Below are 18377 nucleotides of genomic sequence, written 5' to 3'. Positions count from 1 at the left end.
GCCCCCACATCCCCCTTACTATTCATATTTTCCTCCATACCATTCATAGTCATGTTGTACTACATGTGTATTTGGTTATAGTCTTTCTCTTGCTGCTAGAATGTAAACTCCATGATAGAAGAGACATTGTTGGTGTTTTCCTTTGTATTTTTTTCACTGCTTAATTCCCAGTGCATACAGTAAGCACACAATAAATATTTACTGCATGAATACTTAAGCAAGTCACTTCCCTAGATTTCTTTGAATTATTTATGTTACTTTGAAATTAAAATCTCTCTTCTGTACATCATTTTTCCTTCAATCTTCACTTTTAATATCTGTCACCAGCAAACTTAACAAGTCTGCTCTTTGTCCAGGTCAACAATGAGAATTTTTAAGCACTTTATTCAATGTGTACTGAGTGCTCCTCCATAATGGACACTCTACTATACATTTCTGCCTTACTTGTGGAATGTATTCAATGTAATTATGCCACACACGTAGACTTCCAGATCCTTGTGTCAAACTTGCTTTCCTTGGCTTTGTGTGAGAACACATACTCTTATGAAGCTCAGTTTAAGGCAAATATTTCTTGAAAATACAAAACTGATGGATATATGTATGCAGGGTTCCTTCTTATACGTCTTTTATAAACAATGAGGTTGTATTTCTCCTTTAGTGTTTAATGTGTTTCATCAGATAATGCCCTACAAGTTTTATCAAAGTTTTCGGTCTACGTTTTAAGGTTGTATGAGAGTGAAAAAACTGCAGTGTGCTGTTTCACTAATAAAACTAGGACAAAGGCCATTTAAACTTAAATATGTGAAACACTTGGTTTTATTAATTTCAAGCATTTTAAATGTCTAAATTTGGACTGGAGTAAAGACATTTCATAGAAAAACAAATATTTGTACTTGTTTATTTTTTAATCTTGATAACTTTTAATAGTTTACAGCCACAGTGGCAGCTTTTACATATGTACATGCGTTTAAATATAGTTTCATACCATAAATAGCCATGTGGCAAAATACCTGCCTCTAGGCAAAAAACAAAAAAAACAAAACAAAAAACAAAAAAAAACTTTGCCATTACATAAACACATTTAAGTAATACTGAAAATAGATGTGAGGTAACTTTTTATCTAAAGTGACTGTAGCCTATATTAAGACATATTCACTGTAACAATTCAAGTTTTAAAATCCTTGTTTTATAACTCTAAAATGTGCCTTTTTTTAAAAACACATCTTTACATTTATTGCTATTGTACATTTATTTGGCAGGAAACAGGGGTGTTTGATGTCTTGCAATGATAAAATTATCCTATTCAATAGAATATTATCTCACATTCTGCATGACTTTTGAACATTCTATAAGACAATTACATAAGAGAAAAACCAATTTGTAGATATCTGAGTGAGTACAACCATTTAATAAATGTGAATAAAAACATTTCCGAACATTTTAATATACACTGCATTTTCTGATAGTAAGATTTTAGGTTAAAATAAGATCATAATTTAAAAAGTTTACCATTTTGAAAAAAATCATATCACTGTTTGCAATGCCATTTTCATACTTGAGATGCTAGTCCAACATACTGCTTATCCATTTGCTTTTGTTTGATTTTATTATTAGATTCATGATAATGCTAAAATACACACATGCACACACACAATTACTTCGGGTTTTTTTTATTATTATTAAAAGCCCAAAGAAAAGTGGTGACAATGTTCAGTTGAAATTTTGAAATTGGGTTTTATAATTCTGTCCACATAGCAAAAGTTGAAATGGTCGATGAAGAGGTAGTTTTTGAAATAATGCAGCAAGTAGTAAAATCAACAACACCAAGTGAAAATTATACAAGGAAACACAATAATAAGTTAACAAAGGAATTATATATAATACACTTTTTCTTCGTGTTGACAAGACATGATTAAATCCTTTTTAATATTTTCCTATCTCATAAATAAATAAGCTTGCTTGTTAATACTTTGTCTAACTCTAATTTTTATTCTGTTACCAATGTCAGTAATACTTTATTTTTCATTATTTCTCTTATAAAGTGACTTCTGAACTTCCTAGTTTGTTTAAACTATCACAAGGTCAGAAAACCAAACACAGCATGTTCTCACTCATAGGTGGAAATTAAACAATGAGAACACTTGGACACAGGGCGGGGAACATGATACACCGCGGCCTGTCATGGGGTGGGGGGCCGGGAGGAGGGATAGCCTTGGGAGAAATACTTAATGTAAATGATGAGTTAATGGGTGCAGCAAACCAACAGGGCACATGTAAACATATGTAACAAACCTGCATGTTGTGCACATGTACCCTAGAACTTAAAGTATAATAAAAATAAATACATAAATAAAATTAAATTAAAAGGTAAATGCAAACATATTAATCATAAGTAAATGAAATATCTGATGATCTCATTATGTCTGGTAGTAATGTCATCTCTGAGTACTTAAATATTCATCTATATATTCCGTTGCTAAATTTCCCTTTATTTCTCTTTTATATTAAACTTTTTTTTAGAGAGCGCAACTCCAAATCATCTTTTATTAATGTAGAAAGGTCATATTTAGCAAAAGACACAAGGCAGGGAAGTGTCAGGCCTGAGGCCTGAGCCCCTGCTGAGGGAGAAGGAGGCTGGGGGCACGTGGGAGAAGTGCTGGGAAGGGCTGAGTGGTGGGGGCCGCAGAAAGTTCCAGTGGGCAACATTGTGGGCAGATCATGGGTGGGACTCACGGGGACCTCGCTGCTAACTCTTGTTGCTTTGGCAGAGTGGGGTGGGGGGAAGGGAGGATCGTTAGTGCTGCCACCTGGAGTGAGAGCCGCCCCTTGGTTCCTGAGGGCACCATCAAGGGACACAGGACAGGAAGCCCAGGATGGTTAGTGCAGCTAGGGATGAGGGCCAGGGAGAAGCAGGTGCTCTGGAGTGGCCGGGAAAAGTCCAGACACGGAGGCTTATGAGCTTCCTGTTAAGTGCGTGGGTTCCGCCCTGTCTCTGCCAGGCACTCTGACTAGGGATGGATGATCTCCCTCTTCAGGTGCTCCGTGGTGGTCTTGCTCCCAGCAAAGGTGGTCCGGATCCCTTTGCCCATCTCCCCTGTGACCGACAGCAGTTCCCTGTGGGTGCTCTGGGAGCCCTGGGCGCCAGGTGGTGTCATGGCCTGCATGCAGCCGATGGAGGCGGTCCAAAGTCGTTAAATAGCGGTCTGAAAGGGACAGCAGCTCCTGGCACTGAGCCCAACGGCGACGGGACACTTCCTGTAGGGACCGGGGTGCCCAGCCCAGGGGTGCTGGAGCCTGGGGTGCTGCTGGGGGCAGGCGTGATGGGTTTGTAGGACATCCTCAACTCCTGGGCGCTGGGGATGCCAGCAGGCCGCTCCTCGGGGGTTGGCTGCCTGGCCGCTCAGCAGAGATCTGATTTGCAAGCTGGCTGCACGGCCCCCCTACTAAATCTGTGTTGAATTTTTTAACTGCAGTTTTTATTAATCTAAATACAGTTCAGATATTCTCGATGAAAATTTCACATTTGAGTTAGTTGAGACATACTAAAATGTAAAATACACAATGGATTTCAAAGATTTCATATGAAAAAAGAATGCAAACTATCTCTAGTAATTTTTACATTGATTACATGTTGACACAGTATTTTGGATATATTGAGTTAAAATATGCAATTATTTTTTTTAAAAAATCTATGCTACATTTTTGTTAAAAAATTTAAATAAACTATGAAATTACTTCTTGGGATAGAAAAGGGGACATTATTAAATATTTACCTAAATTTTTTCAAAAACGTATCTTTAACAAAAACACATTTTCAAACAAAAAAGTATTTTAATTTTGAATAGGTAAAATAAACTTATTCCTGCTGAAATTCAATCCTGGCATGATTTCTTTTTTATGCATTTGAGGACTCAGTTTATAACCCAGATAAAACATAAAGCTTATGAAACTCCTCTGAGAATGTCGAACACAAATTACCTGTATAGATATCAGGGTGCAGATGATGCTGAGGCCGGGCTGGCTGAAGAAGAGCAGGATGAAGATGCTGTACTGGCACAGGGGCTGGCCCCGGTTACCCGTCCTTCATGTACGTGGCGATGGTCACCTGGCTCACCAGCAAAGTGAACAACAGGTCGTTGGTGGCCAGCCGCATACCAGTGTGTAGAAGGCGGTCTCCTTCTGCTCCTCGCGCGACTTGCACAGCAACACGATGGCCACCAGCTTGCCCACCACCCCGAAAATGGACGGTCCCAGGCTGTCCAGCAGATTGGGCTCCAGGTGAGGGACACATTGACCTAGGAAGGGGTTAACATGACGGTGGCTGGTGGTGTGCAGCCCTGGAGTGTGAAGCTGAGTCTGGGGTGATAGAAGAGAGACAAAGCCTCCATGAGTGAAATGACCACCTGCAGGATGTCAGAGCCACGCCCAGGAAACGGGATGCTAACATGACAAGGGAGGATCTCAGTCCCACTCTCTGGATTGCAACCACTTACCAACTGCAGCCACCCAAATCTCCAGGCTCGCTCTGCTCCTGCCAGCGGCACACCATTGCTGATCTTAATATGTATAAACTGAGCCTCACATTCCTCTTCCTCTCCCCCGCACCCCCCCCCCCCCACGCCTATCTCACTACTCTGACAAGAGCCATCTTCAGGGAAAGGTAACTCCCTAGTATTATTCCTGACAGATTCTGAGTTAATAAAATGCTCACAGAAACCCTGGAAGACAATTTGGAGAGTGTTCTCTTTCCTCCCTGGCTCCGCTGGCAGTGCCCCATCTCCACGCCTTCTACCCAATGGCCCAAATCCCATGTCACATGTAGCGGCCCCAGTGGTGGCCTCTGCACGACCCCCCATGGTCAGCCCTCAGCTGTCCTGGACCAGCCTCCAGCCTGCCTTCACCTCCTCCTGCTCAGCCTGGAAAGTGCCAGGGCTTTGGCTTCTGAGAGCCAGGTCTCAGTGGCTGCGGATTTAGGGATCTGAGGTCAGAGTAGCCAGTTTTCAAAAACGTGGGAAACAAGAGGGCCAGCGGGATGGATCTGGAAAGAACAGTGCTGGGTTACTCGTTCGATTTTTTTCCTTCCTTCAAACATGAGTCCCAGCTTTGCTGTGCCCCCCGGTGTAGGCTGTGGGAGGACAGCTTCCAGGTGTGCGCCGCACGCACAGGTGGCAGGAAGCCTGGGTCCCGGCTCTGGCCGCTGTCCGCCCCAGTCGCTAGCAGTGTCAGCAGCTACTGATGTTGGCGGCTGCCGCTCACTGACATTTATAAAGTACTCCACCCTTGGCTGGGTGCGGAGGCTCACGCCTGTAATCCCACCACTTTGGGAGGCCAAGGCGGGTGGATCACCTGGGGTCAGGAGTTGGAGACCAGCCTGGCCAATATGGCAAAACCCTGCCTCTACTAAAAATACTAGAATTAGCCGGGTGTGGTGGCGGGTGCTTGTAATCCCAGCTACTGGGGAGGTTGAGGCAGGAGAATCGCTTGAACCCGGGAGGCGAAGGTTACAGTGAGCCGAGATCAGGCCACTGCATTCCACCCTGGGCAAAATGAGCGACACTCTGCCTCAAAAAAACAAAACAAAACGAAACAACAAAAACCCCTGCTCCTCCACCCCCTAGCATCAGAATACAGCAGAACATTTAGGTACCCACAGAACATAAACCAAGATGGTCTGTGTCCTGCATTTTAACAAACATTAGAGTTTTAAAAGAACTGAAATCATGTAGAATGTATCCTCCAGCCAAAATGGCATCCAATTAAAAATAAAAAAGATAACAGCAAAATCTTAAATACTTGAAAGATAAACAGCACACATTTTAGTTTTGTTGATTTTTTTCTTTTTTACATTTTTATTTATTTTATTTTAAGTTCTGGGGTACATGTGCAGGATGTGCAGGTTTGTTACACAGGTAAATTTGTGCCATGGTGGTTTGCTATACGTATCAACCCATTGCCTTGGCATTAAACCCAGCATGCATTAACTATTTTTCCTGATGCTCTCCCTCTCCTGCCCCCATCCAGGGGCCCCATTGTGTGTTGTTTCCTTCCCTGTGTCCATGTGTTCTCATTGTTCAGGTCCTACTTATAAGTGAGAACATTAGGTGTTTCGCTTTCTGTTTCTGCATTAGTTTCCTGAGGATAATGGCTTCCTGTTCCATCCATGTCCCTGCAAAGGACATGATCTCATTCTTTTTTATGGCTGCATAGTATTCCATGTTGTATGTGTACCGCATTTTCTTCATCCAGTCTATCATTGATGGACATTTGGATTGATTCCATGTCTTTGCTATTGTGAATAGCGCTAAACAGCAAGGACACTCCTAAGGGAAACGTCTCAAGGGAAACTATTAAATATATTAAACTGAATAAAAATACGACATATCACACTTGATTCAACACAGGTAAATCCAGTGCTGGCAGGAAAATGTGTTTCACTAAATGTGTATGACGGAAAAGTAGAAATTTCTCAAATAAAATTTCAGCTATCACATCAAGAAAGTAGAAAATAGTAGCAAAATAAAACCAAAACAAATATAAGAAAGAAGCCCGAGCTCTGACCAGCAGCCGTGGCCACCCGCAACAGCACCGCCACGAGTCTCTTGCGGGCTTTCCTCAGAGGAGCCTGTCAGCATCCTCCAGTTCCAGGCGCTCTAGCCCCTGTCCTGCTTCAAGAGGCTTTTTCCAACCAGAGGCCTCTCCTCCATAGCCTGAAGGCTCGGCCAGTTCCCACGAAGTTTGCCGGGAACGCAAGGCTGTCACTGATATTCGTGGCACCAAGACTTGTGCGCAGGTTGCACACATTGGCCACTGTCTGTGCCACGTGCAATGACGCCGCCTGAGGCGCGCACACCGCACGCGCACCCCCTTAACGGCTTGGCTTGCCTGTAACGGCGAGGCCTGGCTCTGCGTTCCTGGCTTGGCTTGGCGTTCCTCGCTTGGCTCGGCGTTAATCGCTTTGCCCGGTGTTTCTCGCTTGGATTGACGTTTCCTCCATCGTTCCTTTGCTGGGCTTGACCTTTTTGCTGCTGGGCTTGGCGTTCCCTTGGCTGGGTTGGGTGTTTCCTTTGGGCGGGGCGGGGCGGGGCGGGGGTTGGCCCTTCCTTGGGGGGGGGGCGTGGGATCACCCCGGGTGGGCGTGGGCTTTCCCCGGCTGGCTGTGGGTTTTCCCAGGTGGGGTGGGCTGGGCTCCCCTGCTGGGGTTGGCAGGTTTTGGCTGGGATTGACCTTTCTCTTCAAACAGATCGGAAACCCAGAATTTCCTGCTAGTTGGTGAAACTGGTTGGTAGACGCGATGTGCTCGCGACTCCCGGCCTCCCCTGGCTGTTCAAAGCAGATGGTGGCTGAGGTTTCTTCAATACCCGCTGCCTCCGCTGTGAAGAAGCCATTTGGTCTCAGGAGCAAGATGGGCAAGTGGTGCCACCACTGCTTCCCCTGCTGCAGGGCGAGCGGCAAGAGCAACGTGGGTGCTTCTGGGGACCACCATGCCTCTGCTGTGAAGACACGTAGGAGCAAGATGGCCAAGTGGTGCTGCCACTGCTTCCCCCGCTGCAAGGGGCGCGGGGAGAGCAACGTGGAAGCTTGGGAAGACTACGACGACAGCGCCTTCATGGAGCCCAGGTACCACGTCCCCAGCTGCAAGGGGCGCGGGGAGAGCAACGTGGAAGCTTGGGAAAACTACGACGACAGCGCCATCATGGAGCCCAGGTACCACGTCCCCAGCTGCAAGGGGCGCGGGGAGAGCAACGTGGAAGCTTGGGAAGACTACGACGACAGCGCCTTCATGGAGCCCAGGTACCACGTCCCCAGCTGCAAGGGGCGTGGGGAGAGCAACGTGGAAGCTTGGGAAGACTACGACGACAGCGCCTTCATGGAGCCCAGGTACCACGTCCGTGGAGAAGATCTGGACAAGCTCCACAGAGCTGCCTGGTGGGGTAAAGTCCCCAGAAAGGATCTCATCGTCATGCTCAGGGACACTGACGTGAACAAGACGGACAAAGAAAAGAGGTAACCGGGCCTGGGCTGGGAGGAGGCGGGACGTGGGGGGATGATGGAGGCATACCCTCCTGGAGGGATCGGGGTCCTGACTTTCTGTTCCTCCGCAGGCCCCACACCACCCTGGGTGTGGAAACCTCAGAGAGGTCAGGGCACAGGCCCTTTATGAACAACAACAAAGAAACAAAACTTTAGCTGATTTCCTATCCGATTATAATTTCCCTTATAGAACACTAATAGACTGTATGAAAGTGACTTAACTCGCAAAATCAAGTCGATGCAGCAGATTATTTTTAATGTACACATTTTAAAACAATGTTCTATACATTATAGAAAGGTGTATATTGAGAACTAAGTCCCATAATATATCAACTTCTGGGCTAAGTATTTTTCAAATAAAATCCAATATGGATTTGATATCAATGTACCCTATGTAAATATGTCCTTTACTGAGGAACCTTACAAGGAAACTGAAATGGGAAGATGGTTTGTGTCCTTGAATAGGAAGATTCGTTTTTCTTAAGATGTGAGCTTTTTCTGTGTTTATCACTTTTGCGCAAGCCAAATAAAAATAGCAAAGTTTTAGCATTTTTACACTGCACATCCTGTATTTTATTGCTGTAATAAGTTAATTTTTTGTAACAGAATGGAAAAAGACTTGCTTTTCCAGATATCAAAATGTGAATGTGCTATTTCCACAAATTGTTTACTAACAACTGAAAAAATATCAATGAATAGAACAGAATAGGAAATCCAGAAATACCCAAATATATGTAAGAATTTAGCACTTGATAATGGCGATGTTTCATATTGATAAAGCAAGATTAATCATTAATAAATGAAATGCATGCTGTTTGGAGAAAACTAGCTAGATTTTTATGTCACAAAAGTAAGTTCCTGGAGTATAGATTAAAATTTTTAAATATACAAAAGGAGAAAAATACCAGAAGAAAACACAAAAGCCTATTTATATATGCAACTATTTATTTATTTATTTATTTTTCTGGGACAGAATCTCACTCTGTTGCCCAGGATGGAGTTCAGTGGCGCAATATCAGCTCACTACAACCTCTGCCTCCCGGGTTCGAGCAATTCTCTGCCTCAGCCTATTGAGTAGCTAGGATTACAGGTGCCCGCCACCACACCCGGCTAATTTTTTGTATTTTCAATAGAGGCAGGATTTCACCATCTTGGCCAGGTTGGTCTTGAACTCCTATCCTTGTGATCCACCCGCCTTAGCCTCCCAAAGTGCTGAGATTACAAGCCTGAGCCACTGAACCAAGCATATATATGCAGATATAATAAAATAAGCTCAATTTAAGATTGGGCAAGGTACTTTTTTGCATATCTACCAGTGACCTGTGCACATAGGAAAACGTAGTGTTCCTGGTAAGAGAAGGAATTTAAGTTAGAAGAGGAATGAAATACTGTTTTCTATTGAAGTTAGAAGAGGAATGAAAGGCCGGCCGTGGTGGCTCACGCCGGTAATCCCAACACTTTGGGAGGCCAAGGCAGGTGGATAACGAGGTCAAGAATTTGAGACTAGCCTGGCCAGCATGGTGAAACCCCGTCTCTACTAAAAAATACAAAAAATTAGCCAGGCATGGTGGCATGCACCTGCAATCCCAGCTACTCAGGAGGCTGAGTCAGGAGAATTGCTTGAACCAGGGAGGTGGAGGTTGCAGTGAACTGAGATTGCACCACTACACTCCAGCCTGGATAATGGAATGAGACTTCATCTCAAAAATAAATAAATTAATTAATAATAAAAATAAATAAATAAAGGAATTAAATACTGTCTTCTATCCACAAAGTTTGTGAGGGTGAAGAACAGTGGTATTTATGTAGTTGCTGAAAGTTTAAGCTGCTGCAACTTTTCTAACACACTTCGATGATAAGAACCACATGTTAAAAATGTGTATGCCTTTTACCTATCGACTCTATTATACTGAAATATCTATATGAAATAGACACATATGTTTTTCTTAGTATTGCTTAAAATAGCAGTGTATTGAGAAGAGCTCACATAAAGATTTTATGCAAAAATTTCAGTGCATCCATAGGATGAAATAACATGTAACCATTGAAGGTGTCAGTAGATACAGAGATATGTTGTTGTGCAAAGATGTGCTTTGCTATATCAAGTGAGGAAAAAATCAGTTTGTTATACACCTACACAAACAGAATCTGCTCTTGAGTTACCTGAAAACATGTAGAAAACATAATCAAACTTATTTCTGGGGATTTGTAAGTGAAGTTCTTCCCTTTCTCTTATCTGTGATTTCTGCAATGAATATCTGAAAAGTTTCAGTTGAATTTCACTAGTAATGAAATAATCCTTGGGAAGAGAAGAAATATGCTACTTGCATAGATACAAATAATTTCTCACATTTTATTATTTATTTTTATTCCTGTGGATAGCTATCTTCTGTGAAGTTTTACCCTCTTGAGAAGTAGAGGGTTTCTGTTTACCTGTTCCTGTAGATTTTATTGTATATACATTTTATTATAAAATTATCTTTTCATTATATATATAAACATGTGTAAAAGGTATGAATTATTTTATTTTAGTTATATATTTATGAAAACTAAAATAGCAAATATAAATGACCATTACTATTGTAAATGTATTGCTCTACTCAACAGTAGCATTCTTTAAAAATATTGAACTCCCAAGCTGTGTTTATGCATTCTTTCAATCCGTTTAGTCATCAAACATAAGCCAGACACCTATTATGTGGAAGGCATATTCTACCATCTCTCAGGATCCTTCCATCTTTGAAAACTTCATATTTACCTGCTGGGCCTGAGCAAGTTGAGAGATTTAAAATTGGGGCATTAGGAGGTAATCTGAATTGAAACTTTTCTTCCCTCCTTTCAAACAAAAGCATTTCTGAAGGTAGACAATAGTAAAAGATAACTCTCAACTACCCTTCTGAAAATGTATAAGTCTTGAGTAAAGACTGTTTTAGTACTTTAAAGAACTAAAATGTGGTACACAAACAGCATGGAATACTATGCAGTCATAAAAGAAAGAACGAGAGCATGTCCTTTGCAGGGACATAGATGGTGTTGAAGGCCATTATCCTTAGCAAACTAATACAGGAACAGAAAACCAAGTACTGCACGGTCTCACTTATAGGTGGGAGCTAAATGATGAGAACGCATGGACATCTAGAGGGAAAGGACACACACTGGGGCCTATCAGAGGGTGGAGGGTGGGAGGAGGGAAAGAAGCAGCAAATAGAACTAATGGGTACTGGGCTTAACACCCGGGTAATGAAATAATTTGTACAACCAACCCCCTTGACACGTTTTTACCTATGTAACAAACCTGCACATCCTGCACCTGTACCCCTGAAAGTAAACGTTGAAAAAAAGCTCCACAAATAGTTTCATAAATTCATTTTAAAAGGAGAAGAATTATAACAGTCTTAAATCCTAATATGAATGATTGGAAATATATAATGTACATACATTGTATAAATCTAAGGTTTTTGTTTTTTTTTTTTTTTTTTTTTTTTGAGACGGAGTCTTGCTCTGTCACCCAGGCTGGAGTGCAGTGGCCGGATCTCAGCTCACTGCAAGCTCCGCCTCCCGGGTTTACGCCATTCTCCTGCCTCAGCCTCCCGAGTAGCTGGAACTACAGGCGCCCGCCACCTCGCCCGGCTAGTTTTTTGTATTTTTTTAGTAGAGACGGGGTTTCACCGTGTTAGCCAGGATGGTCTCGATCTCCTGACCTCGTGATTCTCCTGTCTCGGCCTCCCAAAGTGCTGGGATTACAGGCTTGAGCCACCGCGCCCGGCCAAATCTAAGTACTGATAAAAATGAGCCCATGCCATTCATTTGAATTTCAAGCTTTCTTTGGCGTAAAGTTTTTGAAAACCAAAGTAAGAAATAGATTATTTTAGAAATTTGTTTGTGTTTTCACCTCAGCCCTCTTATTCCATACTTCTTTTAAGAACTAAAATTTATCTAAATGCTAGTCATCTGACTGGAACCGCCCCAGACGTGTTGTATTGTAATATATTCTACTTAATGTAAGGCACCAGGGATTGTATGATGCCCCATTATTGTATGTCTCAATAAGAGAATTATTTAAATGCTGCCAATTATAGTTATAGTAAATCATGAATTATAAGTGGTATTTCAGTGTGAGAAATGGTGAAACATAGAGACAATGATCATCTTAGAATCACTAAAATACATCGTTACCTGTAATCTTTAAGACATACCTGAAAGTGTAGGTATAATTGTATCATCTCACTTAATTCAAATGTTGTTTTTAGTGGTATTAGTAAAAATTATAATATCTTACAATTACTGAGCTGTTATTTGTGTTAGGAGCTATTCTATATCTTTCATGTAGAGTCTTCCTTAAGCATTACTGTGGTTTCCTCTGAGAAATCGACTCTTTTCATTCCCATTTTATTGATGAGGAAATTGAGAGCCAAAAAAGGTAAGCAACAGCTGGGAAGCATCAGAGCTTCAAGTAGGATTCCAGCCCATGTTGAATGCCATTCAAGGGCTCTGCTCTTCCTATTCAAATAGGCTGCTCTTTCATTCATACAGTGAGTCATGAGGTAATAAGTAGTGTGCTTTCTTCAAAGGGAAATTAAGTTTGTTTTGAAGGCAGAGTAATAGCAGGCTATTCTGTGTTTGCTATTGCATGAATCATTGATGTAGCTGTAGATAGTGCACTACAATTTCCTAAAAAGTCTTCTCACTCTCATAGGACTGCTCTACATCTGGCCTCTGCCAATGGGAATTCAGAAATAGTAAAACTCCTGCTGGACAGACGATGTCAACTTGATATCCTTGACAACAAAAAGAGGACAGCTCTGATCAAGGTATGCAGTAGTCAACTATATCAGTATGAGATGGCTTTGATTTCAATACATAGCATAAAAATGAGTTTTCTCATTTAAATGGAACTAGTTGGTGAAAGCTGTGGAATGTTAGTTTTAATTCTCAGGACTTATAATTTATTTTTGGTCTAATACTGACAGGCTGTACAATGCCAAGAAGATGAATGTGCATTAATGTTGCTGGAACATGGCACTGATCCAAATATTCCAGATGAGTATGGAAATACTGCTCTACACTATGCTATCTACAATGAAGATAAATTAATGGCGAAAGCACTGCTCTTATACGGTGCTGATATTGAATCAAAAAACAAGGTATAGGTCTACCAATTTCATCTTCAAAATACTAAAATGCATTCATTTTAACATTGACCTGGGTAAGGGCCAGGCATTCATTTTAACGTTGACCTGGGTAAGGGCCAGTTTTCCATATTTGGAAGCTCAAGCATAACCTGAATGAAAATAGTTTGAAATGAGTTAATTATCTAAGACTTTGTTTTAAATATTGTTACTTTTAAAGAAGCATTCGAGGGTACAGTTTTTTTTTTAATGCTCTTGTGGTTTATGTTTTTTTAAAACACACTGAATTTGTAAAAGGTAATACTTTGTTTTTTTTCATGCCAGGTTTTTTTTCCCCTAATAAGTGTAAAATGACAAAATTTGCCCTGGAAATAGGTTTTACATTAAAACTCCAAGAAAACTCAAACAGAGTTCAGTGAATAGTAATCCTACCCCTTTGGCAAGTTCCCCCCCCCGCCCCGCAAAAAAACAGAACAAAACAAAACAAAAAACAGTAATAGATATGAGGTGATGGATTTCTCAGTGACAAGTCTTTTTCTCAGTGACAAGTCTTAAGATATTTCTGATTGCACATGAGGCAGAAGCAGAAAGGGAAAAAGACAGCAATCAGAAATATCAAGGCCAATTTGGAAATTAGGTAATGGAGGGAAAGACCATGAAGAGGTTTTCTGTGTGTGTGTGTGTCTCTGCACGTGTGTGTGTGTGTTGCTGTTGATCATTCATTTGTTTCCTTTGTATGGTGAGACAAGGTTCTTTTCAATTTTAGAGAATGACAGTTTTCAGTTTGGGAGAGGGAGTTAATGGGTTGTAAACTGCTTAGAGATCAATTTCAGGAAGCCTCTGAGGATCCAGATTGGCAGTGAATAGGTGGTAATGTAGTGGGAAACACTTGAGCAGAGGGAACGACAAGTAATTAACTGACTTAGTGTCCTATTCTGGTAAAAATGGCCAATTGGAGTCTCAACTCTGCTTTCAACTCTAGAATATCTTGATGGGAAGGTGGGTGATAAGGGGCTTATAAGGAACAAGATCAGGTTGGATTTTGAGTTTACTAGACCTTGTTCTACTCTTACCGGGGAAAATTATGTGATATTTTCAGCAAATGAGTGTCTCTCCTACTCTTTCCTCTTTTTGGCCAAATCCTCAAATGATAAAGGGAATTGGTTATGTGGATGAGCGCTGAGACTGAAGTAATCATCTATTGCACTAGCTTCCAGCTAGAGTTGTGCATTCCAGTTACCTCAGGAAAATTTTTAAATAATCCACAAGTCTAGGCTTTCCCCTGAAGATTTTGATAGAGTAAGTCTAATATGTACACTTAAAAATGTTTCCTTGAAGCCAGGCATGGTGTTGCATGGCTGTAGTCCCAGTTGCTGGGGAGTCTGAGGTGGGAGGATTGCCTGAGCTCAGGAATTCGAGTCTAGCCTGGTCAACATACTGAGACCCTGTCTCTAACAACAACAACAACAACAACAACAAATTTCTTAAAATCTGGATACACTTCTGCTTAAGAACCATGAATACATAAGTGTAATATGTAAATTCTTATGTATCAGAAACTTAAGATATTTCTAGAAGAGTTGGAGTTGGATATGTGCTAATTCCTTTCAATCTTTCCTTTCCAATAACATTAATCTTTTTTTTGGTTTGTTTTTGAGATGGGGTCTCAATCTGTTCCCCAGGCTGTAGTGCAGTGGTGTGATCACAGCTTACCACAGCCTTGACCTCCCCAAGCTCAGGTGGTTCTCCAATCTCAGTTTTTTTTGTTGTTGTTGTTTTTTGTTTCTTTGTTTGTTTTTTAGTAGAGACGAGGTTAATGCCATGTTTTTCAGGCTGACCTTGAACTCCTGGGCTCAAGTGAATCACCCACCTCAGCCTCCCAAAATGCTAGGATTACAGGTGTGAGCCCCATTCCTGGCCAAGTCTGACTTTTATATGTGGATGAGACATTAAAATGAATATTATTGGCACTATCAGCTTACGGAATAATACCTTTTCCTTTATACCTTCAGTTATTCCCTGCCAATCAGAAGGTCTTTAGAAATTTGCAGTGAGTAGTCTTTCATTAAGTAGAGAATGGCCCTCTCAGGATTTTGTGTCTCTTTGTTCAGTTATTCAAGTGCTTAGGTCAGTAAGTCATTGTTAAGAGCAGAGTTTTCTCAATTAGAATTGTAGCAAATTCTAAACCTTTTTAAAAATCAATTGAAGCTGTATCGTGGACTATCCATTATGTCTCTTATGTTTGCAGAGCTTTGACATAATCAAGATGACAGGTTTAAACACTAAAAACCATGGAGTTATTAAGAATATAGACGGGAATTCTGTTAGTTTCAGTAATCCTATGAACTGATGATTTAGTTAACAATCTGGAAAAAGTAAATACAAATAGATTTTAAATGAATGAATGGAAAAATTCTTCAAATGGGCAGTAGGAGTATTAATAGCAATTTTTATTGCACATTGGAGCTTGAACTTTTGGTAAAACATGTGAAACTAAAGAAATATTTTACATTCAAATTCTTGCTTTATACACAAGAATTTTGTCTTAGGGTTGGATAATATAGAGATAAAAGATACATCCCCTGCCCTCAAGAAGCTCTTTGTTTAAATGGAAAAAAAAATCATCATCCAAAAGTGCCATGCCAAATGCTGGGTTAGAAGCAAAGAGTCTTAGAAGCAGTAAATGTTGAAAGTGAGTTTTTGAGATAATCAGAGTTGATGTGGTCAGGCAGCGAAGGGGTGTTTCCAAGGGAAGCAGCAGCATGTGGGAAAGCACAGAAGAGTGAGATGGAAGCAGCTACATTTGATTTACTTTCTATGAGTGTAAGTCCATGGGATCTTATATAAAGTTTCCAGTTCAGCTGAGAAATACGTAATTTTTTAAATTACATATTGTTTTTGTTTTATATTGTTTTACAGCATGGCCTCACACCACTTTTGCTTGGCGTACATGGACAAAAACAGCAAGTGGTAAAATTTTTAATCAAGAAAAAAGCTAATTTAAGTGCACGTGACAGATGTGGAAGGTATAGTTATTTCTTTTAATCTGTGTGCTGTTCGAGATTGATAGCAGTCACTCAAGTCATAAATAATAAATTAGTAAGATTAAATTATACTTATTGGGACATAGTGATGAGTATCAACACAAATCAGTTAAGTAGAAAAACAATTATTTGGACTGGGCAACATGAAGAACAGTTTTAGTAGGATTCATCTTCTCTTATTGTATTGACTGATGTTATTTGTTGTATGATGTTTTTGGTTAGATGATATTATGTTAGCTAAAGGGATTTCATGTTAATTTTATGAAATGTGAACTTTAGCTTTTAGTTTACTTTATGACCCAGTATTGAACTTCTTAACCTTTTCTAGTAGTTTTTAACCTCTGTGTCGTATATGCTTTTCTGCTAAATATGCTGCATGAAACATAAATAGGAGTTGAAAATCCTTTTTTCTATTCAATGACTCTGCTTTAAGTTGCCTTGTTTGAAGAATATTAATGTTAGCTTATCCCTACTTGACAATTAATTGCTATTCCCACATACTGTGGGTCCAACAGCTTTTGCTTTTTTATTTCCAGTGTATTTTGATGGTTTTATTTTTAATTGGTATGGAGAGAGGGAGTGAAGATAGTTTTAAGTGGATACACTTTTCCTTTAATGAAGGCAAGCCGTAGGTGGGTGATAAAGAGAAAAGAGCTAGGCTTTGGATTCACACAAGACTGGGTTTAATCCCTGGCTTTCTTACTTGGTAAGTGTGTGACCTTGGGAATCTTATTTACCACCAAATGTGTTGTCATATATGAAAAGTAGGAGAATATATCCTTCAAATTGATTGTGCATAAGTAAGGAAGATATATATGGCATTTAATTCAGTGCCTAGCACATGCTTATTGGCATCATTAACTGAAACTCCTATGACTATTCTTACCATTATTATTAATATTACTGCTTTCAGCAAGCAGAGAGGTCTTACTTATCTTACCCTCTAGCTGATTTTCTATTACAGCATATCAGTCTAGGGAAGCTGTAAGGAAATCTTCACTTATAACTTTGTCCACTTCAGATAAGTGGCCCTAGCATTGTTTCTTGCCCGTTGAAAGACTTTAAATTAATGTCTTCTACTTTCCAATACCTCACCGAGATAAGAGGTTTCCTTGTTGTCCCTTCCTTTAAACCTTGTTGGTATTTTACAAAGATGAACACTTAAGCACCCAAGTGCTTGTGTGTTTTAGTGCATGTAAATCTTTAATTCTGCATGGACAGGCAAGATGTTAAGTTGATAAAGTATATCAAATTAGCTTTTAAAATAAGTTTATTACAGTTCCTAAGGGAGAAATTATCTCTGTCATTTTAGAAATGCTCTCATACTTGCTGTACGTTGTGGATCAGCAAGTATAGTCAGCCTTCTACTCGAGCAAAATATTGATGTCTCTTCTAAAGATCTATCTGGACAGATGGCCAGAGACTATGCTGTTTCTAGTCATCATAACGTGTAAGTGTTTACATTAAAAGGCGAGTTAATGCTAAATTGAGGTTTAAAATAATTATAACAATAGCTTCTTATATATCAGGTGAGATGTCATAGTGCCGTTCAGCTAGTTTTAGAGTGGCAGTCAGTTAGTCCCTTGCATCAGCCAGAAATTGGAAAAAAGGCAAGACAATTTAGAAGTACCAATGGATACAGGATTCTTTATCTCAGGACTTTTAAGACCTTGATACTGCCGGGCGCGGTGGCTCCAGCCTGTAATCCCAGCACTTTGGGAGGCCGAGACGGGCGGATCACGAGGTCAGGAGATCAAGACCATCCTGGCTAACGCAGTGAAACCCCGTCTCTACTAAAAAATACAAAAAACTAGCCGGGCGAGGTGGAGGGCGCCTGTAGTCCCAGCTACTCGGGAGGCTGAGGCAGGAGAATGGCGTAAACCCAGGAGGCGGAGCTTGCAGTGAGCTGAGATCCGACCACTACACTCCAGCCCGGGCGACAGCGCAAGACTCCCTCTCAAAAAAAAAAGAAAAAAAAAAAAAGACCTTGATACTTAGAGATCCCAACATTGTTCATTTCATCCAAGTATAACACCTATGGATGGGATTAAAAAACAGTGTCATATCTTTGATTTTTCTGATTAGTTATTTGGGTCTTGAAATGTCCAGCTTAACAGAAAACCTTGTACTGTCTTCTGGAGACTATTTCCTACATACTCCTTGAATTTTTCAA

General features: G+C 40.7%; 1 protein-coding gene and 1 pseudogene across 1 annotated transcript in view; one reads left to right on the top strand and one right to left on the bottom strand.

Annotated features, from left to right (window-relative positions):
* Nucleotides 1–2966: 2966 nt before the first annotated feature.
* On the bottom strand, nt 2967–3337 carry LOC135965352 (cyclin-dependent kinase 2-associated protein 2 pseudogene; annotated as a pseudogene).
* A 3996-nt stretch (nt 3338–7333) lies between these two features.
* LOC135964406 (POTE ankyrin domain family member B-like) overlaps nt 7334–18377 on the top strand; it is a 32379-nt gene continuing 21335 nt past the window's right edge. The window contains exons 1-6 of the mRNA XM_074003180.1: nt 7334–7617; nt 7879–8004; nt 12728–12842; nt 13002–13175; nt 16080–16186; nt 17517–17654. Coding sequence (XP_073859281.1) covers nt 7334–7617; nt 7879–8004; nt 12728–12842; nt 13002–13175; nt 16080–16186; nt 17517–17654 — 944 coding nt within the window. The remainder of the gene's footprint in view (nt 7618–7878; nt 8005–12727; nt 12843–13001; nt 13176–16079; nt 16187–17516; nt 17655–18377) is intronic.

This window comes from Macaca fascicularis, chromosome 10 (genome assembly GCF_037993035.2).
Source record: "Macaca fascicularis isolate 582-1 chromosome 10, T2T-MFA8v1.1".
In the NCBI taxonomy this organism is placed as follows: Eukaryota; Metazoa; Chordata; class Mammalia; order Primates; family Cercopithecidae; genus Macaca; species Macaca fascicularis.
Note: the sequence above shows the minus strand (reverse complement) of the source record. Positions and strands in the feature narration are given on the sequence as shown.